At 35.8% G+C, this 23683-nt stretch overlaps 1 protein-coding gene across 4 annotated transcripts in view; it reads right to left on the bottom strand.

Moving 5' to 3' along the window:
- Window positions 1–23683, bottom strand: part of FNBP1L (formin binding protein 1 like) — a 60029-nt gene that overhangs the window by 15831 nt on the left and 20515 nt on the right. For 3 of the 4 annotated variants that reach the window (XM_063343027.1, XM_063343028.1, XM_063343030.1), the window contains exons 2-7: window positions 12872–12987; window positions 4762–4815; window positions 3100–3247; window positions 2638–2700; window positions 968–1072; window positions 307–435 (exon numbers count right to left, since the gene is read on the bottom strand). In XM_063343027.1, coding sequence (XP_063199097.1) covers window positions 307–435; window positions 968–1072; window positions 2638–2700; window positions 3100–3247; window positions 4762–4815; window positions 12872–12987 — 615 coding nt within the window. The remainder of the gene's footprint in view (window positions 1–306; window positions 436–967; window positions 1073–2637; window positions 2701–3099; window positions 3248–4761; window positions 4816–12871; window positions 12988–23683) is intronic. The other variant, XM_063343029.1, reaches the window with a different exon arrangement.

Genomic DNA, 23683 nt, shown 5'->3' with positions numbered 1-23683 from the left:
TGTTTTAAATGTTTGGTGTCACCCAGATGTCTCAAATGTTTATTTTGCCACACTTCTTCAGCAATATTTAAACAAAGAGTCTATAAAATATAAAATCTTCACAGAAGATGCAACAGAATATTTTCATTACAAGCCTAAACATAATTACTGTAAGGAGTAAGCCTCATGATAAAACACAGGTTGTATCAAGATTATGCTAATTTCTTGATAAAAGTATCCAGTACAATCTCAAAAATGTTTTAATTTTTAAAATCTACTTCTCCTTTAAAAGAAGATATGACATACTTTCTCTGTTAATTATTTTACCTTATAAATCTGAGGAATGACAATGTAGTAGTGTTTGTGCTGCTCTCCATTAAAATTCTGTAGTTGTGCAGCATATTCATTTTTGTTTTCATCAGCCATATGCGTGCGCAGGTTTAACTGTTGCTTAGCCTAGTAGGAAAGTGTTATCAGTTCAAACATGTCTTTTGCTTTTCAATGACATACAGCACAATTTTGATTTATTTTTATTAACTATGCAAAAACACTAATCACAAGTCATCAAAACTGATATCCTTATAACCGAAATAAATAGAATGTGAGACTTCATACATACTGACAGTCTACAGACCTAATTTGTTACATACAGAGAGAGCAATGATCATTTAGGTCCCTTAGCCATGTCGCTTAAATGCATATCTTAAAAACCATGGAAGTGATTGAACATATATATCACAAGATACCAAATACCAGTAAGCCTGCCTGTTTAAGGACAGTCATCATCTCAACAGCATCATCTCGAGACTAATGAAGCGTCCTCCCTCTCTGTGCTGTCTTAACTTCGATTTTGCACATCATAAGCAAGCATATTTTATACACAATTTTATATACTCAAAGAATGTTGTTCCAGTACTGATGATAACATACAAATAAAATGTTTATTATAATAAAGAGAGAGTAAAGAAAGAAATGGCACGGCTCTTACCTTCTCAACATCAGCCTTTGTCGCATTAGTGTCGTTGTCCAGTCTTTCGTAACTTTGCTGTGCCTTCTCTGCCTCTCTGCATTCTCTCTCAAATTTCTTTTTGCTCTACAAAAGCCACAAACTTAATGCTCCAATAGCCACTATCCCCTTTTGGTTCTGTACAGTAATTTTGAATTCTAAGTATCAAAGCTTCCATTTAAATATCTTCAATTCACTAAGTACCTTTAAGTAAATACACTGTTCTCTCAGCAATCAAGTCTCAAAAAATTTCAACTTTTCATTTAAAACTTGTTTCCTTGAAGTACCAAGAAGGAAACAACTGTAATTATGCTATAAAATATCAGATAATCAAAATACAAAATAACCTATTACAAAGATCTGCAGTTAATTATAACCAGTCAAGTCCACTTTCTAGCCGGACTTCAATAACCCAAATAAAAGTTAGGGGGCAAAAAAATTAAACCTGGACTTGTATGAGTAAAATTTTCAAGTTCCCTTTTTCAGTGATCAATTTTAATTGAATAAATTCAACTAAATTATTTTGAAGGTGGTCTGAAGGATCTATCTACATGATGAGATCTTAGTATACCCATCCATTATCATCAGTATTCTTATCAACTGCCGTAGCTGTAAGCAGCACAGACAACAATATTCAATTGATGTACGAGATACCCGGCTGTTGTCAAGACAACTGCTGTAGGAAAAACTGTCGGTATCTCTAGTGAAAAACTGGCAACAGAATGTGTCAGCACTGCTCTCCTGCTTCTGTGCAAAGTCAGGCAATTGAGGTTAATGTGTCCCTTAATGGCTGTATGCATTTAAAAGACTGACTTTGCACTCAAGTAAACACAGTGCAGGCAACACAACTGATTGTTTGAGGTGAACTCTGGGAATTATCTTGGTGAAGCATCCAGAACTACCACATCTGCTCCTACTCTGGTCCCATGACCATGAATTAAACTCTTTGACATGACACTGAAGCAAGACATCACTTATCTGGGTCCACAACAACAAAATAGAAATTCAGCTCTCTGGCACTGCTTCACAGTAATCTGGATCAAAGATATAATAAATTTCTAAGACACAAAACCAGCAGAATATCAGAACACATCTTGAACACGCTTGGTTGAATCTTATGTTTTCTCATCCTTAAATGCATGTCTCTCAAGAAAAAGGTAGCTTATAATCTATTCTACAGAAATTTACTTCCTGCATTTCTCTGTTAGACAGTAATTCTGCCTCCTGAAAGTGTAATAGTCTACAGCAGTATCCTAGAACAGGCCTCATGTAAGCCCTCAAACTCAAGTCAAATACAGTGACTTAAGATTTCATCTTCATATGAATAAATTGTTATTATTACTCTCTAAAGAAAAAGTAGCCCACGGAGAAGCAACCAAAGGAGTCTGTACCCGTGTTAAAAACAAATTCCTTTACGCTGGATAAAAGCCAAAACTCACTCAAACATACACACAGAAGCTGTTTAGAGGAGATTTTTTTTTTTAAACAGGGAACTACAAACACACTGAACTGTATTTTGGATGTTACTAAGTCCTATTTGGACATTCAGTAATACAGCTGAACATTATAGTCTAAGCAAGCAAGACGACAACAATTCCATTTACAGAGTGTATATTATTAAGTTAGATAGGGAAGAAAAAAAACAAGCTCACATTATCCATCTGTTTCCAGCACATGTCCAGATACTGTTGAGCCTTTCGCCCTTCCTGAAGATGCTAAAAACACCACAAATAAGTTTAATTTACTTATCTTTTTAGTACTATTACCATTAGTTAGTCCCTCCTTCAGTTGACATGCTATGATGTGCAGTATCTCCCACCAGTTACCAGTACTCTGTGGAAGACATTACTAATCATTTAAGAACAGAACCGCAGATGAAAATTACACTTGCAAAAAATTACCAGTAAGCAGTCTCCCAAGATCTTAATTTCAAGGTTTAATAACTGTAGCAAACTAGTACATCAAAATACAGAATAAGTTTAAATGTGTTTGACAAATGTATTACAAAACCTACTTATTGCCAAGTTCATTAAACTGGGTAAACAAATACACCAATTCGTTAAAAGACATACCTATTTTGATATCCTATTATCAAGTAAAAATACAGAAATTACCATTTTTCTCTCAGTTTTTAGATCATGAGAATATCTCATCAGTTCTCCATACACTCTGTGTCCCATTTCTTCTGCAACTACTTCTCGTTGTCCTGCATAGTCATTCAACTCATTAAGGATGTTAAAAAAGGCAATACACGAAGTAAACCTGACAGAAAGCACACACGCACAAACATATAAAGACAAAAAGTGAGACAGTTTAAATAGACTTCTTTTAGTATAGTCTGTACTCCTGATTAAAAAAAAAAAAAACACCAATCATACATATTTTACAATAAACCTTATCTTAATGCTAATTGAATTATAGTAGAAATGCAAGTTGGGAAAGCCTACATTAAGCCTAGGATGTACTACTATACGTTGCAATGTCTCTTCAAATACATTTTATAAGAATATGGATTTTTGTGGATGGAAAAGAAAGAAGAAGAATACTACCTGGAAAGCCCTGTAGTACAGTGGCATCTCCTAAGCTGCCAACTGAGAGGCCTGAGCTTGGGAACGTATACATACGTCCCTAGGCTCGGAGGCTGAACTTGCTGCAGAGATGATGTGCTTGGTAGTCTTGAGGGTGGAACATGCCAATCATACCACTCATATGCATCCCGATGGATGATCTACAGAACAAGTTTGCTGTCAGCTCTGGAGACAGCTGCCTGTTTGCCTGCCCACCTCTTGGCTGGAAGTAAGGTGCCACTATGGCTGGCACTAAAAAAGGGGGAAGAGGAGGGGCAAAGGGTAGAAAATGTGTGTGGAAGGGAAGAAAGGAAAAAAAAAAACAGGCACCACATTAAAATAGACATCTTTCTCTCTTTGAACTGTGGAATACTGCCATCTCCATAGGCTTGGCTCTGGGGAATTCAAATGCCACCCTGGCACTAGAAATCCCATTCCCTGTGGTCCAGGATCTCTAAATAGCGGAAAGAACTACAGTGTGAGTTCTCAGGCACTCTGTGCACAGCATGTGCTCTGTCTGCAACCTGAAACTTGCCCACTTTCTTTTCTTTGGAGAAATTATCCCTAAAGAAAAAAAGTAATGCGTTTTTCTAAATAAATAAAAAAAAAGGCTACGAACATGGACAGCAGAACAAACACCTCTTTGGCAAATCATCATAAAGCTTTTTAGCACAAATTCCTCCTCCACAGTTAGACATTCACTTATTTTGTCACCGGAGTGAAAGCAAGTCAGCAGTTTTAAGAGCTCTTCTTGCCAAAACCATGACAATTTTGCATACACTCAAGTCTCAGTATACAAATGTATAGCTACATTTGTATTGCTGTAAAATGTACTGGAAAACACCACTAAACTAAGCAAAAAAGCACAGCCTAAGGAGACATAATTGCTTTTCTATAAAAAAATAATACCAGACTGAACATAGCATACTAAACTGCTTTCAAACTTCCAGCTAGCTGAAGATTAATTTGGAACAGAGCAAGTACAACTGCCATGCTTACTACCTTACAATACTAATAGAAGTAAACTCAGGTTTCATTGCTTAAGAATTACAGCAGAACTATAAGAAGCCAAGCAGAATTCTTTTGTTGCCTTAACCAATTAAATACTTCATCTTAAAAAAAGAGGAAAAAAAAAATAAATCCATGAAAGGACAGAATATATTGTAGTCCTTGTTTCTTATACAAAGAACTTGAAATGCACATTTTTACCTGGGTTCCTCATCTTTGGATGAACGTTTAGGACAGTACTTCTTAACCAGATTTCTATTAAGGAAGAATGAAAAAAAGATGCTATTTTAGAGTCTCTTTTGAGAAGACATACACATTGAAAACTGCATGAACAAATTATTTCTTTTCAATTACTTCCAGGAACAAGTCTATTCCCTCTATCATCTTATAAGGGTCCTTTAGATAACACAAGGCAGAAATCTACGGCTTTTTCAAAGTTTTAAGTCACTTTGACCTAGAACAATGTAAGTATTTTAAAACCTCTATTGCACAGTGACTAGACATAAAATAATGAGTTCTTTATTTAACTTCCTTTTCACACGTGCAAAAGAAGGCTATCAGACAAGAAAAAAGCAAACGTATGATCACAGTGTAACATACAGATAGTGCACACTGTATGCTATACACAGGAGCATAGAACTCCATGACCGATTTAAGCTTTGAGTGTACATTCAGGTCGAAGGTTTTAACCACAGCATCTCCATTATCTTCAATACGGATACTTCCGGAACAGAAGAGGCAACACCTCTTTCCAGGAAAGATGTTACTTTTTGCCCTAGCACCACTGTTGTAAATATCAGGTTTTCAGAAATCAAGAAAATCTCTTAAAGACCATCCATGAGACCAGCACTTTACACGGTATCACAGTCCAATTTCCGAGAACACCTATATAAACTCATTTGCTTATCATACAATGCAGAAACAGCACCTTAAGAAATATACAAACCACATCGCCTACTCTTCCCTGGAGCATAACACAGGCATACACTGCTTACACAAACAACTGCAAAATATTTGCTGTTACAGATATTGCTACAAACATCCCAAATCCTGTGATGAACATAAAATGAAGCCACAAAATTTTACAGACAGGAGGCATAATATGAGAGAACGTCCAGTGATTTTCCAAATTCTTATCTTCCTGTACGTCAACCTTTGCTTTAAACTTCTGAGTACACATATTTGCTTTGACTTATAATATTGTTTTTCTGACAGCAATGAGGTCTTTTAAAATTCTTGAAATTCAAAAGGATACATGTTGTCAGTCTTGAAAAAAAAAAATATCCATAACTTCCTTCTCCTTTTTAGTAGCTGGATGTTCATACCTTCAATTTTTTTATTCCAGCAATTTTCAAAATTGTCAGTTTTTTCCATAAAACAGAAAAACTACTACAGTTCCTTTCCCTGTGAGAGTTTGTCACTTTACAGCAAATAAAGAATCCTTTTTTGGACGTAAGAAAATCAGGTAAGACACCGGATTTTTCTCAAATTGCTTACCCTCAACCTTCATGCTTTTTGAGGTCAAAGAAGCAAAACATCTCAGTTTCTGTGTTTTAAAAGCAGCAAACAGTTAAAGAGAGTTAAATTGAGTAAATCTATTCACTCAAATTAAATAGATCAGTACTTAAATACCAATGCCCACCCTCACAAAAATTCTCATATTTTCAAACACTTCATCGAAATCTTTCTAGTAATGCTTAAACGGTGGACCAGATTGCCTGTTATGATATCTCTCATTTAAACTATCAAAGTAATATTTGAAAGTGTGAATTAACATTGCAGCAGAAAATAATGCATGTCGATTATTTACTTTACAACCCACAAATAGAAGCAACATAATGCTGGCAATTTTTTTTCCCTTGTACATCTCTAAGTAATCATACCTTCCATTTAAGAAAAAAAAAAACCCTCAAACAACAAAACAAGCGCACACAACCCAATCATTTTGTTCAAGAGACAGAGTGTTTGCCTTGAGCTTGTCAGGGAAGACTTCTTGAAGTGCCTTCTTGAGATGGACCTGGGCTATGCAAAGAAACTTCTGCTTTTTAACTGGTATGAAGTAGACTTGATTCAAACTTCTGTATTGTGTAAAGGGATGACATTTTGTAATGGAACTATTGTACACATCCACCCAAAGACAAAATTAAGTTCAAAGCAACGCAAACCTAATAGAGCTGCTTTAACAGTTGTCTTTTAATTGGCCACTGGATATAATTCTTCCATCTGTCTGTCCAGTAGTAATTGAGACCATTGGCCATTGACTTTTTAGACTAATTATTAATATAGCCCAAAACAGTTTCCCCCAAAACAGCAAAGTAGTGGACTATGTAACACAATCTACACCCCCAACAGAAAAAAGGAGAGGAGGAATAAGAGAAAATTCTATGAAACAAAATCTTGCATGCATGTTTTGTATCTCATTACCATTGTCCGTGAGTAACTTCAGTTGTTACCAACTATGAACTACCTTATCATTAAAACTAGGGTGCTAATCCTGCTTTCATCTAAAATAATCTTGTGCAATTTCTAAAATCAATTTATTTGGAAGTCATATTATCTCTACAGCACAAAGGTACAATTAATGAGACTATGTTCAGTCATGAACTATATACCAAAATATGAGCAGGGAGTCAGTGTGGAAATAGCAAGCTTGGACCCTTTGTCTCTTTCCATACCCTCAGAGACTACAACCAGAAAGAACAACCATGATAAAACAGTCAAGTCCTTTTTACTTCAAAATGCACTAAGAAACAGAACACTGACTTTCTTTAAAGAGTATCTACAAATTTTATAAGAACTTTCTCACTGAAGTTAAAACAAGAATCTCTGTTCCAGAGATCCACTCCCTCTTCTAACATTCTACTCAGTAGGGATTAAACACACACATTTTGCCTGGAAAATGCATAAACCCAAGTAAAAGAAAAAAAATAAAAGAATAATCTTCTTCACTAAGGAAGTTTCCCATGGTTTATTTTCCCTTACATTTATGCTTTGCTCATCAGAATGGGAAATTCCTAAAATTCACCTTATTCAGAAGGTGAAATGTATCACAAGCATACAATGCTGTAAGCTAAGCAACCATGCAAAAGCCTTTTCAAGGGAAGACTTTCAGAGGTGTTAAAAATGAATAAAGAAACCACTTACTAAAAAAAATACAGTTTAAAGTGGCAGGAGAGGAGGCTCAGAAATATAGATTATTTACTATCATGCTGATTTCTGTTCTCATTTCATTTTTTTAATGCACCTTTTTACTGTTTCCAGGAAGACAAACATATTATATAATCCTTTCTCCTAATAAAAGTCAGTTTCATTAGTCAATCTTGTCTATTTTAGGATCACAGGAACATACAGTTGTGAGCCACTGTGTGATCGGGATTTAAGATTTAATAACTGCACAAGGTACAACAATCAAAGTCAATAATGAAATGACAAGGAAGTGTAGAATTTAAAGTTCAAAGAAAGAAGCAGTGTTCATATGAACAATGAAGCATAAATGACTCTTCCAAGAAGTGAACACCAACACTTAGAAAAAACAGATAAATTAGATTTAAATCTCTGAAAAAATGAGGTTGACAAGCAGCTTAGTATGAGCGTGGATCTGAAGCGTGAAGCATTATTTCAAAGAGGAGCCAGTGGACACTTTATGGGGGCATAAAGTTCTTTAACATTTTTATCTAAATGTATGTCTAATCCTCAAGATCCAAAAATGAACCTGGACTAGTTTAGAACAAGACTGCAGAAGTAATGGCAGACCATCAGAACTGAATCAAATCTACAGGATAAATTGCTCTGTAATTCCTTAGAAAAGTGTAGATTGATGACTTTAATCCTCTCTGGAAGTACGACTTTTTCTACCACACTCTGTCTTACAGCCATCCGGAAGCAGATTTCATACAGGACTAACCACATGCTGCTCCTGCAATTTTATTGACCTCTCTTCTCAGTATAAATTGGTCTCAGGTCAACACCAGTGAGATACCAGCCTGGACTCTAGTACTGATCTTTAAGAGAAGAAGTACCTCCGTCACACAGCCAGAAGTTTCAAAAAGCACCCTAGTTAATAAATTAAAATTATTTCTAGCCACGTACATAAAATACCTACATAAAATTTTAGACATTTGTATAAAAATCGTGTTTATCAACTCAAGTTTTCTTCAGTCAATTAATACAGAAGGTAAAGAACAGGAGCAGCAGCAACAATATGGCAGAATTTGTATTAAGGCAGCAGCTCGGGCACTCTGGTATCTGCTTGTACTAAACCTCTACATCACATTACAAACGAGCCTGCAAACAATTTTTGCAACTTTCATAAGTTACTAAAAAAAAATGTAGTTAAGTACTTAAAAGCATTTCATATCTATATGTGAAGTAATACTTTCAATAGGGTTCTGATGGCCTCAGTGACTGCACATCAATATTATGGACTGGGTGAAAACAATGACAATGAACTGCATTTAGTAACATCATCAGAAAAAGTGAAGAGATTAATCTTAAAAAATTGTATCATGGAATTTGAGTTTACAAAGCAGGACTATCCTTGGAACCATTAAGAATTCATATGTTTTGGCTTGCAGAAACATCACTATAAAAAAACCTGCAACATCCATATTTGGATAACAATCAATAGCGTAAATTCTCAGCTCCAATCAAAGGAAGAGAGATTCGAGAAATGAAAACATATGGTGATAATTTGTGTCCCAAACTTCACATTTGAGCTTACATCCATTTTAAATAATGCTGCCAAGATTCTGTATAAAAAACCGTGGTAACTATGTCTCGATTTGACTAGACATATGCATATATTAATATTGTATTTAGAAAAAAAAAAAAACACTTACACACAATAGCGTGCAGAATGAACATGAAAAATACATTTGCTCAGATTAACTACACAACTCCAGAGATCATAATGTACAGTTTTAAAGGGAAACACTCAAATAGTTCAAAAATAATCATCACTATTTTATTTAAACTGATAATAGAGAAAGTGACCAAATTCAGAAATCTTATTCCGCATGGTAGTTTTGTCTGTAACGGCAGGTAGAACTTGTATTACTGCCAAACATCACAAGGAGTGGAACTCCTCTGTCTTCTTAAGTGTCAAAATGCTTCCGACAGAACAAAAAGGGAGTGAACCTCCAGAATTGTTTTGTGTGTGATGATGTGGAAGAAAACAAAGCAGACTTTCACCCCACCCCTTTAAAGCAACAATGCTGATCAAAAACAGCATCTGAGAATTCAATTACAAAATTCAGCCAAGAGCCCAGTAATTTGGCACATGCTAATTCTGTTTTTTTCCAATTATAAAATAAGAACAAATTAAACAGGCATATAATTAAAATGAAATCTGTTAACCTACAAGGTATATTGCAATATGTTTGTCATGATTCATATTCTTGTAACTCAGTAACAGCCTGTAATAACCTTCACAATCCTTGGGGTACCACAATACTTTAGCTGAGACCTAAGCTACACAAAACTTAAGATTTTTCCTTTAAGTTAGCTCAAAAAAATGAAATTATAGTTGCTTTTTTTCAGAACAAAGTATACTGCAGACAAAGACTAGACAAGCTCTCTAGACAGTTTTTTTCCTCCGTAGGCATTTGAGGATTCCTCAATGGTTTCAATTTTTCTTAGACTTTTTCTCAGTATTGAGAACAGCCTACCAAAGAAGAATAGCAAGGAATGACTTGCAACCTAAAACCAATATTTGGACAGGATTCTTACAAGTTATCATTTCTGGAATTACTCAGTGACCACAAACTGCAATAACTGCACACAGTAAGAATATAGTGACTTCACTCAAACTGTTCCTCATACGTTGTACATGCATCATTTGTCATCTTCTAGAAGACTGAAAACAGCTGTTGCACCTCGGAAAGTCTCATCACCAAGTTGTGACAGTATACAAAAAAAAAAATTCATCAAAATACAAGGGTATACACAAAGTGAGTATGAATTTCTGCCAGGACACGGACTCTCATTTGTGAAAACTGTTATGAAAAATTCACTCAAGTTTTCATCCTTGGGTTTAAGTCTATCCATCAATCTCAACAGAATGTTCACAGCCCACACTGAAAGCAAGGCAGAAAACTATCACCATACATCCCTAGCATTATCTCCCTCATTAAACTTGTTTTTTCTTGGTCTCCCACCCAAGTACTAAGAGAGTCATAGAACTACCAACAGGTGACCACTCACTGTACTGTTTATACATCTACTAAAAAAGGGCATAATAAATCTCAGCTATAAAGTTTACTATGAAGAGATTCTCAACATCCTGTTTTTCAAATTGTATTTCGTTACAAAAGGAAAAATCAATTATAAACTCAAAATCTCTATCAGAGATATTAATATCTTTCTCACAGACCATATGCTGCCAGCATTAAAATTCACCAGAACCATAGTCCATCCCCAAGATCTTATCTCTCAAAAGTTCTCAGAAGCAAGCTGCAGGATGGCTAACTCTTCTGGAGGGGAAAATTCTGCTTGATCTCAATCTCCCACAGGGCCTCACAACTGTTCCACATTGCTAAAAACAGTGAGTGTCCTCAAGAGCAATGATGGCTGAAGTCAAGTTGTTATCACAAGACAATTCCTAACTAACCATCAATTCTCTCCCAAGGAATACACAGGCAGGAATATTGAAAAGTAGCTTAATGAACTGGTCTGCTGGCAGAAAATCAGTTACCCTCTCATGTGTGTGCTGTCCAGACTCTCGTTGGCAGCAGGCAGTTAAGTGCACGCATGCACTGTATGACACAACTGTGCAGCAAGACCTGTGCTTCTCAAAACTGTCATACTTACTGCACAGGGACAGTCAGTCCAGTCATCTGACAGAAGGGGTACTCGACATAACTCTTTCATTTTTCAAAGACACTTTGAGAAAGAGTTTTACCCAAAAGAATAAAATGCTGAACAGAGAAGATTTCCTACTTTTAGACAAATCCTGAAGTAATAATGTGGCATCTTGTCTTGCTAGCTGTGGAATTAACCTTTGAATAAAATTAAGCAAAATGGCATTTGTTCATACTATTCAAGGAAAAGGTCTGGTAAGATCCGTGCAAATAAAACACACTTCCATTTTTAAACAGACAACTGAAAACAAAGAACAACTGGGCTGTGAAGTGGTGGTGTGCATGCTTCAATTTTTCCTTTACCTCCTGAAGTTCTTCTACGCCAGCTTTGGAAAAGTAGTATTTATTTCCTTCCTTTTAAGAAAAAAATTCCTTCAGTAAAGTAATGGGGTATTAGGTGAACATACACAACTGGATCAAAAGAAACTGATACAGAAATCAAAAGGGAAATGAGCAGCCTAGACAGAGAACATCCATACCCTCAGCTGTGAACCTCATTACTGCATTTATGAAGAAGGATTCCTCAACTCTGATGACAATCTAGTTTGCCAACGATGAGACGATGGAAGACACCACAGGAGAGAAGCTGCTATCAGTTTCAGTCTGACAAGGGCTAGGCAGCAGCTTCAGCTGAATCCCCAAAGGAATTCAAGACAGCAAAGATTACAGTGAAGGCCAAGTTTGCAGGAGTGTCTTATTTTAAATCTTTTTCTTCAAGCACTGTGCGCACCTTTTGGTAAAAATCAATCTTACTTTATTCTCAAGAATGTGCTTCTCTGTCATTTCATTGCTGTTACTCTTCTTGTATGATCCCCGAGGGGAAATTCCTACTGGACCTAAAAGATGTTTCACTTGGCACCAATAGAAAGCAAACTGGAGACATAAGACAAAGGGTGGTTGGGTTACAGTCTCACCCAAAGGGACAAGACCAGCTATGGAAAGGGCATGCTTTAAGGACAGGAAGATCTGCTGCTTTCTCAAGTTCTACTCAATGATTTAAATCGGATTTCTTAACACAATGTAGCGCAGCTCTTCCCAATTCAACATGAGAAATTAATTAGTAGCAGGGGCTTGAAGCTGGTTGAAAACACGAAAACATAGACACGGATAACATACTTTGCAACAAACATGCTGATAGTCAGTGCAAAAACATTGCTACAGTTTTATTTTGAATCTTAAAATTTAAGTCAAACCTTTTTAGTTAAAAGTTTTGAAGGGTATGTGGGAAGAGGGGGAGGAAAGAAGGCAAAAACAAGCAAGCAAGCACACACCCAAAGATAATTTTCTGGTTTGGACTGGTAAAGAAAAACTTGTCTGTCATGAAAAGAACTAGTGATCTAATTCACTCTATAAATGAAAACAGTCGTTAATCATGACATTACATGCTTGCCCACCATCTGATACAGTCATTTTAAATAACTGTTAAAATTCTTTTAAAAAGAAAAAATCCTTACCTCAGTTGTTTTGCATAGTTTTGCTCAATTTCTATCCTTTCTTTTACAAATTTTGCATATTTCTCCAAGAAGTCAATGCCCCACTGTGTATGCTTGTCCAAATTATCAAACTGATCCTTTAAAAACAAAAGGAAACAAAAATACCCAGAATTAGTTAAGAATCACAGCAGCACCAGAAACAACATATAATGTATTTATGAGTTGTGCTGTGAGGGAATTCTTACTACTTGGACAGAAGTCAGATTGAAGTTATAAATCTGTTGTGTGTGTGTGTGTACATATATACACACATGTGTGTATATATATCAGCCATATACCAGAACACGAAGTTGTATGTGCCAGCAGATATACCTCTTTCTGTAGAAACAGCTCTAAATACTTGCATTTTAAGTTTTATGCAGTCTTTGATTACTCTCACGATGCACGTGTCTTTCATCCTTTCATTCAAAAGTGCATCTTTTCCACCAAGATATCGAAGACATAACCAAAGATCACTATTAGATAAATAAAAGATTCTTCAACAAGAGAGATGTGTTGGGCCGTTTTAAAACTCAAGAAGTTGTCATTTCATTTGATAAAAAAAAAAAAAATTACTTCCACTCATACGATTACCCACTAAAAGAAAAATAATACAAATTATAGCTGCATGACAAAGTTGGGTGTAGTCTGTAGGAAAACATTTATTAGAATTTATTAAAATGAATCTATATACACAGTTCATGATCAGCTCTAGCAAGAGATTCCAAAGAAAGCAAACCTGTCCTTAGCCATTAAGAAAGTTACAGCAAAGCAAAGGCAAAGAACAAAGAGAAAGTCAAAAATAAACCATGCTTCCAAAAAAGTTGGGGCATTTTTAATACATTAAATCATCTTCAAAACCAGTCTTTCACTGTATTCTGTACTTAACAACAGGTGGGGATACACTAATTAGTTAAAGTTGAAAATTCAAAAAAAACAAGTGGAAATATGGGGTTTAGGAATTGGGCAGGAATGAACAAAGGTACAAAATATAGCCTAGCACATATTTTTAGTCTAGCACATATTTGTATTTTATGCTAAAAATTTGCCACAGTGAAAAAATTGAGTATTTTCAGCTTATGATTTAGTAATCCAAAAAGACAAGCAACCGCAACATCAAAGTTTGTATATGCTGAATCCAAATACATTTCACAGTAAACTAAGAAAATAAAGAGTAGAAAAAGAAAAAAAGCTGAAGAAAGCATTTAGAGGCAAAGTTTATTTAACTTAACACAAAATAGTGAGAGGAGTGTTTCAGTAACTTGCCTGAACCTAACAAATGATGTTGACCTTTAGTATTAGCAATTTAAGTTCAATTTCAATATGCAGTAGGATGATCTGAAGTTAAATCAAAAAATGCCATAAAATGACACAGGGCTTAAGAATCAAAGAAAATGTCTTCACTAACCGTGAAACCAAGACAACACAACTACATACAACCAACAAGAACAACAAAAAAAGACCGTAACAGGATTAAGGTTGCTCTCAAATCTTGCCCTGCGGCTGTCAGTATCCTAACACCATGGACTAACAACCATGGCCGTTAGTGCCTCGAACACATCAATCCAATGGCATGCAAGTACCAACCAAAAGCACCCATCCTGTTCCACTACCAGCCATGTGCTCCTGCCTCTGCATCACTTTCTGCACCAAAAACACAACCACTTTCCCTGATCTGTTTCACCAGAGAACCATACAAACAGCCAAGAGACAGGAGAGGGACTAAAGACAAGATTTTAATACGTTTGGGAAACCATGGCCCGTATCTCATATTGTTCTTATGCGCCCACTTTACACCAACTAGACATTTCCACGTTAAATATCTTTTGTCAAATAAAGTGAGATTCCTGCTATTGTTTTTAGATAAGTTGCATGTACCTTGTTTGTGTGTGAGAAGAGGGAGACGGTTACCATACATTAGTGTCAAACTACTGTTGCATACATGCATAAAAACACGTCATCAATCTCAAGAAGCTTTTCTTTTTTACATTCCACTCATTTTTGCAATTACTCTGACAACATTTAAGCTGGCATCCAAAAGAAGTTTCCAAAAGGTGCTTTTGGCAAGCAGCCAACATCCAATACCATTAAGAAGAACTGACTTCCTCCAGTGCCCAGCAGAACAAAGCCTTTGCTGTCCTACTTAGGCTCTTTAGTCCACAAAGCTCTCATTTGCTGCTAAGGTTTCATTAGCATTACAGACACCTCATTACTTACATTTCCAAACGTGTAACCAGAAAGGATGGCTTTCCAAATATTTTGTTCAAACAAAAAAAGGACTTCTACTGGTCAAAATTAATTCTCTGCTACTAATATGAAACTGGAACGGAAAAAAGTGAGTACATTTGACATGCTATTCTCCCCTCACGCTTTATGAGAAGCATTTAATCACTGACTGAGTGCCGAAAATTCTTCCTGTCCTCAGTTCCTCTTCTTCGCCTGACTCTAGAAACAGTATGCTCTGTGCAAAGACAGCTTTGTAGGATTATCCCATAGTCCCTCAAGGGAAGAAAGAATTTGTTCCTTCCCTATATGAGGAACATGCATAGAACATACACAGAACAACCTGAATAGAGTAAATCCCGTGTAAGAAAACAATTAAAACCCATTAGCTATTCTCACCACTCTGTGGACCTTTATGTTAGTGCAGTTCCTCCACCATTATTGACATCTATGAAACTACTCACGGATTCATTAATGATCTCTTAGAAAAGCAATGGAAACCCTAATTTAGTGAGCCACCATTCCATTTATTGGAATTAAAAAAAAAAAAAAGAAAAAAAGAGTAGTAATACATTCCCACCCTTTTGAAGAGTGAGACAGCTTCACAACATCAGTTTATTCACTGCCATTTTTTGGCCAGCAATTACATTATGCACTATTTTAGAACGAAGCATAAAGTATGAAGGACAAAAAAAAAAACAAAACCCCACCAAAACTTTCAAGAAGTACCAAAGCATTTTTTGAAAACTGACTTATGAATGATTGAAGTTGGAAGCCCCCCTTCCCCCCCCAAATACAATTAAAATCTACAGATGATTTACAGATTTATCTTCAAAATTCTCACATACACACTGATTCCTTGGATTAAATTGGACATATTGACAATATCTCTTAAGTTCTCTAGAAGTCATGTATGTGCTGTAGAACAGAGCTCTGAATTAAGAGATAAAGAAAATACATTAAATAAACACATCGGCTTCACAATTTTTCAAATTCTCTATAAATAATAAACCAGTGAATTAAAGTCCGCAGTCACAAAAAGCACCTTACATTCCTCAATAATGACACCGAGGTAAATAAGCAAAAGATTAAGGCAACATCAATTAACAAGCAGAAAGTAATGGCCTTTTCAGAGAGGCTTCTAAAGGCGAGTCACAAATTTACTCGTGGTCCTTTCAACTTCTCCCCAGAAGCATCCATGTTTGAGCTCTGGGCCTCAATTAAGCAAAAAGTTTTCTTTTCATCCAGGAACACAAGCAGAAAACCTTCCGCACTACTACAAAGGAAATCAAATTAATGCACTAAGATACAAGCCAAACCAAGCGATATTTTGAATGGAAAAAAAAAGCGCAAAAAATGGGCAACGCTATACAGAGGAGAAAATGGACCAAATAGTTACAATAAAATTTAAGCCTAGAAACTTTAAATTAAATACATCAGTATATTAATTCCATTGGCTCCTTTATAAGGAATGTGAAAACTGCATTAACTAAAGATCAGCAAAAGGCAATTAAAAAAAAAAAAACCCACAACAAAACATTCTATGATATCTGACTATCTACTACCTTGATAGCAAAGTATGTTCTCAACAATATTCCAAGGTAAATATATATTGCTGTTTGTCTAGTAACTCCCCACACCTTTTAGCAGCTGAGCAGGCAATTTTTTTCTAAAACCCTTTATTAAAACTGCAGCTGACTGTTATTAAACTGATGAACATTAGCTAATGGATGGTGGCCGTAAGTAGAAACTGCCCACTCAAAAGCTGGAATGGAGTCCAAAGTCTCTGCATTATAAACAAACAAATCTGAAACTTCACAAAAAGTCTGTAGTAGGTCAATATAGACTATTCCAAAACAAATGTTACCTCCCTAAATTCTACTTCCAGATTATTTACTGGAACCACAGATCAATGTTATGAATACTTCAGGTATGCAGTTCTAAACTTATCAGTTTTTTGCAGATACCAGGAAGCTTTACAATAACAGCAGCTGAAGCACCAAGCAAAGAGCCAAGCGGAATCAAATGTGCACCAAAGACAAAACAGCCTTTCCTGGCTAAAACTCGAGATTTGCCCTTCCCCTCTTACAGACAGTTTTTTTTCCCCCAAACAAGCCTCAAGAACCAATAAAAAGAAAAACATGGAGGATCTCTTCAAAGGGACAAGGACTGGAAGGAATGCTGCAGCATAAATACCAAACCTTTAGCCTTCCTAAAGCTCTCAGCAGTTAGTCCAGACACTATTTTATACGAGAGTTTCAAATAAAAGGCATTAAACCAGACTGAGATTTTTGAAGGGTTAATGTTCACAGATCTCATCAACTTTGGAAACCGCTTCTACTTGCATTAAAAGCTAGGATTGTGGTATAAAATTCTGTAAACAAACAAACCCCTCTTTGACTAAATGATTCCTTTACAATAAACTCCAGTAGTCGAATTATGATTAGTCCCCATTTCACTGACCAGCATTTTGATGATCTCCAGACAACACAGTTGAAAGCCTTAAGAATCATATTAGATAACTACGTCAAACTCACAAGTTTAAGCAAGCTGTCTCAATTAAGTACCATAATTAATTAAATCTGCAATATCTTTAAAATATATTATATAATAATACATTTTATTTGAAATCATGACACGTATTAATTATGCTACAATCATTTTATTCTGTTTTGACTCAGTTGTACATCGTTATTTACATACTTTTATCTGACCACAATTTTCATCTGCAGTTACCCAAGTGATCTTATTTGCAGTTTTGAAGCACTGGCACAAGATTAGTTTTTTTCCCAATTCTTTGTTCTCCAGGCTGCATAGCTTCACTAGTCTAAACTTCCAATTCAGTGAGTGGGAGATTAAAAACTCAATCCCATATTTTGCTCTCTAAATAACACCTACGCAGTCCAGTATCGGGAAATCTATACCATGCCCTAACGAGATTCCACAAAGAAAATGCTCAGAGCACAGAAAAGCAGAAATCAGGTAAAAACCCCCAAACATTTGGCATCAAAATGCCCCAGTGCATTTGTGGATAGAAACGTATTTTATTAGGACTTTAGGAAAAGCAACAAATTACTTAACCACACAACTGCAAGTCCACAGTAATCCAACTGAGAAAATGTGGCTGATTATCTAACTTAACATGGACCAACAGCAGTTCTTGTTTACTCAATTAAAGCCCATGAGGGCTTCTCAAATGAACCTGAATTATGGATAAATTTAAATAATAGGTTAAATTCTGCATAATGTCCATCCTTCCTGCATCAGCAGTACTGCAGAAGACAAAAAGATCCAACTCTATTCAAGAAGTTAAATATTTGAAGTTACAAAACATTATAAAGTAACTACTTCACATATTAAGATTTTATCACTCTTCTGAAATATCTGGTGTTCCTATGAAACGTTATGCAGCTTGCTTTTTTTTTTTTCCCTTTAAGTAAAGATCAAGGTCCTGAATTAAGTTCAAATGATTCAGCATTTTACATGTATGAGATTACTCCAGGTAAATTAATTTATTTAAGAAAACAAACAACAAACTTGCAGTGTTTGTGCAAAGAACTACTTGATGTGCTACACTAAAAATTGTGGGAACTGTAATCGAACATAAATATATTAATGAGAAGTTACCAGTATAGCATACCTTTCCTTATTTGTCTTCAGCACAAATGAATTATAAAATTGTATTTTAATTAGAGTACGTTACACTAATCTACTTCTGAAAATACATTTCAGTTTTTTCTAATCTCTGAAACCTCTTCAGTGCCTAATTGGTTTTGTTTTCTACTGTTGTCTCTATCTTTATGCATTCCTGCTTCCTTTTCTATCTTAGGATAATAGCTCTTCTATTTTACTGTCTGAACCGATTATTGCTCCTCTCTCTTCCTGCCTGCTTGTCTTTATAATTATCAAATTGGTCTTCTGGTCTTCCTTTTTTCCTTGAAACTGCAATAGCCTTCTTCCTAACAGTCAGAAAAGAACTGCTTCCAGCTAAACAGTAGTTTATTTTTTATTAAACATCCTGTTAGTTTTACATCTAAAAAAAATATCAAAGAGCTGTTTCTGTATCAAAAACAAAAACAGAAAGTGTCTTGCTTTTCTGCCTTCTACAAGTTCTGGATTGTAGCTTCCAGACTAACCTGCAAATTATACCTCATTCCTCTCTGAAAACAATCTATGTATTAAAGTTAAGAGAGTGGAAAAAACGCGGCTGTGAGCAAACTCAAAGACCAAGCATTTTATAGACTAGAAGATTAGTATCAATGAGAAAGTTCAGAGCAGCAACATCAAAAGCCATAGCTACACTGGAAAACAGAGACACTCAGAGATTAAGATGAAAAAAAAAGTTAGAGGTGCTTATACATACACTAAACAGTACTTCACATCTTCATTTCACATTAAAACAAAAGCTCAGTATAGACTGTACAGGCAGGATAGTACAAAGAAAATCTACTAGTCTTTTGGAGACATGAAAAGGAAAAATAATTCCTAAAAGGAACTTCTGCAAACAATTTGTCACCTGATGTTCAGGACATGGAGCTATTTTACTTGCAAAAATTAAGACACTGGTATTAACAGTAAACTGTATGTCACAGCTTGAAAATATTTAAGTGAGAAACTCTGCTAGAAATGCAGACTTGAAGTGCTTAATATGCAAAAGGAAAACAATGGGAATTTAAAAATTACTTCTAGTTGGATGAAAGACTAATTTGCTCTAAGCAATAAAGAATTAATAAATTCATAGCATGAATGCAGTATGAAAAATCCATTTGCCTGTTAAACTTTTGTATATATTCTTAAAAAGCAACACTGCTGTCAACTTTGATGTTAAAGACAATTTCTATGACTAGAGAAATGTTTGCATGATAAAGTGAGCAAACAACTCAAAAATGGTACCGAACCGCTAGAGACCTAGCCATGCTGTAAGATGACGTATACAGCAAGTCAGGTTTCTAAAGCGAAGCTAAAAACAGAGAGCCACAATTCAGGAAGAGAAATACAAAGTCTGTGCGTTTCTCTTTAAAGATCTCCTCACACCAGCGGCAAAGGAACTGCTTTGGAAACTTGTGATGGAAAGTCAGGTCTGGCAGGCAACAGTGTCTCACTCGGCAGCTAACAACTTCACAGGTGTGACAGACACATTGATTTTCTAGGAAAGGGCAGGAATCTACCACAGACAGAACTGGAGTAGAAACATTAGTGACTGCTTTTGGAATGCGCAGCCAAAACCACAACAAAATCAAGTTCTGCATCTGGAGATCAGCAGATGAGTTGAATGACATTAGAGACGAAAGCTGTGTGCTCATCTTCACCCATGCCACTGAATCTATCAGTTGGACCAACAATTTTAACAGTGTTAGTTTTCCACCAGCAGAGCAAATTGATCGAAACAGTTCACAGCTGGGATGTTGAACACCAATGTTAAGACAACAGGGGAAAGGAATGTGGTGCCAACAGAGGGCACCTCAACAACCACTCCTATTGGTCCAGCTTACGAGTCACCTCCTGAATTCTTCAGTTATTGGATGGGCACGTTCCTATGAACTAAAACACTGTATTTATGTCACTGTATCAGGATGCAAACTTAACTAAAGAAAAATTCGATTCTTCGCAAGTTTACCTAAGGGTCCGTTTTCTGTTTCTCTCAGGGTACTCCCACTCGGTCTTCCCACGGCAGTCACCATCTGCCTCCCTCTGCAGGGAGTGTGGCTTCTTAAACGCACTGTCTCCTCCTCCCTCCTCAGGAGGTTCTATCAACACAGTGCATAGTAGCCAGAACATGGTTACAGGAATCCTTCCTCTCTGTTACCCATCACAGCCTCTTCACATTGTGCTTGACAACAAACATGGTTGTTCATTGTGGGTATGTATCAGCTTAAATTTAACATCTTTACCTACAAGTTAGTAAGGAGGTTAAATAGTCTGTCCCAAGCAAACAGAATATAATTCCTTACCACCATCTGAGAAAAATATAAACACACACACACATATATATGAAGCAGGTATCACTAACCATACACCCTTGCTTGTAGAATACAAGCAAACATAAAATATATACCAGGAAATCCTACTTTGAAAACTGGATCAGAATCCACTCACTTAGATTTCAAATGGCTCTGTAATATCATTAAAGTTTTAACTGGGAGGAAATTTGTTTTAAAAAACCAGGTTTTTTTCACATATGCTTTTTATAGGCAACTTTAAAATACTTTAGTCTTATCTGCATTTGAAACAAAGTTTAATTCCAAAACAGTAACTCTCCACTTAGTTCTACTTCAAGCTTAATTCCCACTTTAATACACATCAGGCCATTTTCAAACAACTCTGTCCAAGACAACAGCAGATCACAAATCGCATAAATATGTTTTCAAGCATTATTGGATGAAAATAGTTGCCACTTTAACACAGTGACAGCACTACACTTGCCTTGTATATACAAAGGACATAATTACGTCCATTCCCCTAAACACCAAGAAATCTTATTTTCATCACAGCCAAGCCAGAAAGCAGGCACTTCCGAGTCTTCTGGCATTGTTTGAATGCTGTTAATAAACAGACAGAAGCAAAAGTAGATTTTAGTCCTAGTTATGTCACTTGCCAACGGAGCCAGGAGGACTTTAAGTTTAACCATAAATGAAGTGTGATATGATGCACCACAGTAAAAAAATGTTACTGTTTGTACAATGCTTAGAGATGCTGTTGCTCATTATAAGAAATACCTGGAGAAAATCCCATTTTACAGCAACACCTGAATAACACAGAGTATAAAGCAGTGGGGCTACTTCAATAAGGCAGCAGAATACTGAATTCGCTGCATGACCAATAGCCATGAGAAGCCTCATGTGAAGCAAAACCAGCACATTTACTGCATGACTAACATTAGCCTGCAAAAAATCTGCAAGAACAAAGTATCTGGCTTGGAAAACAACGTTGCAAGATTTTTACTTTTGAAAAATTGTTTAAAGAATCATTTCTTCTTCAGTTAGAAAAGATTATTAGGTGGTTTCACATTCAATGTACATGGTGAATATTTTAGTGTATGACTAAACAATCCATTGGTGAAATTATTGAAAACTTTAAAAACTTTTAAATGCCTCTCTACAAATTATAATACTTCCACAATATTATTAAAAATGCATCCACAGGAGACCAAATGAGCAAACTCTCCAGTTCTTGCATATGTGACTTAATCTATTTTTGCATTCTAAATAAAGGGCACGTTTCCTAAAAACTTGTAGAAACAGGAAAAGAGATCTTACCTACTGCCAAATTCTTCAGAAGGGTTAAGTTCCTGCTCTGGCCGGTTTGGCACGGCACCATAACAAGCAGAGCATGTACTGCTTTTTGTCTCTCCATACACTACGGTAGTGAACTTAGAACAGTGTGCTCAAGAAAAGAAGGGAGTGGTATCAGTGTTACAGAGAGAAATGTTTCCCTGAGATTAGGAGGTTATTAAATAACTATTAGTTTGCATATAACTTATATTCTATACTATAGTTCAGAACTGAAACAGAGTCATAGCTCTGTATCACCAAAAAAGCCAAGATGACTGTTATAGCAAGTGATACAAATTTAAAACAAGGAAGTACTTTCTGCCAGCTGGGGGAGGGGAAAAAAGAAGGGAGAGTATCAACTTCCCCGTCATCCAAATATCACTTCCCTGTATTTATCTGCTCAGCTATTAAGCAGATAGTTCTGAGGATACCCTTTTTAACTGACTTAAAAACCATAAAGTGTTTAACAAGCAGGGTGCACAAATCCCATGCAGACAAGTCAATCTGGTGTGTTTCACATTTAAAGATGCGTATTTAAGCCTTATCTCAGTGAAATAAATAAAAAGGAAAAACAAAACAAAACCCAACAGTTTGGTATGGGTTGAATCCTACTGTTTATCATTCTGACAATTAAAACAAATACATTATGAAAATACCTATACAGAATCAAAGCACTGAGTATCGGCACCAGAACTTCACAACTTCACTGTTTCAATACACATATCCCTTACATATTTCTTCATATGGATTTCATAAAGGTGCATGTTATTTAGAATATTAAACTGAAGTCCACAGTTCCTTAAATAAAGTACCTTTCATAGCATTATTTCTAAACCGTAATCAGAGTAAACAATAAACTCATATAATAAAACTTATAGGTCAGGAAAAACACAAACATATCCTGGTGTTAAGTTTTAGATCACTTCTCACAATAGGTTTAATTAGAATACCTAGTAAACCTACAAAAACTTGGCACTGAAATAATATATATTGGATCTTCTGGTAAATGTGAATATTTGACCTTTAAATACAGACACAGAGATACAGACAGAATCTCCTTATTTAGCATAGCTCTCATAAGTTGTTTCAACTACTCCCTCTATTCCTAATGTAGGAACATTCAGTGAATACAACTGGAATATAAGAAGCTATTTCCTAGTGCTATTATCATCTCCCATCAGACATATTTAAGATGAAGGCATATGCCTTACATTTGTTGCTATTGGTATTCAAGAGACACAACTGTACTATACAGACTGTCAATAAATATTTGCTCTTCTAAATTACTCAGAGTAAGATA

Source organism: Chroicocephalus ridibundus, chromosome 8 (genome assembly GCF_963924245.1).
Source record: "Chroicocephalus ridibundus chromosome 8, bChrRid1.1, whole genome shotgun sequence".
Taxonomy (NCBI): domain Eukaryota; kingdom Metazoa; phylum Chordata; class Aves; order Charadriiformes; family Laridae; genus Chroicocephalus; species Chroicocephalus ridibundus.
The sequence above is the reverse complement of the archived record's forward strand: the minus strand, read 5'-3'. Positions and strand labels throughout refer to the sequence as shown.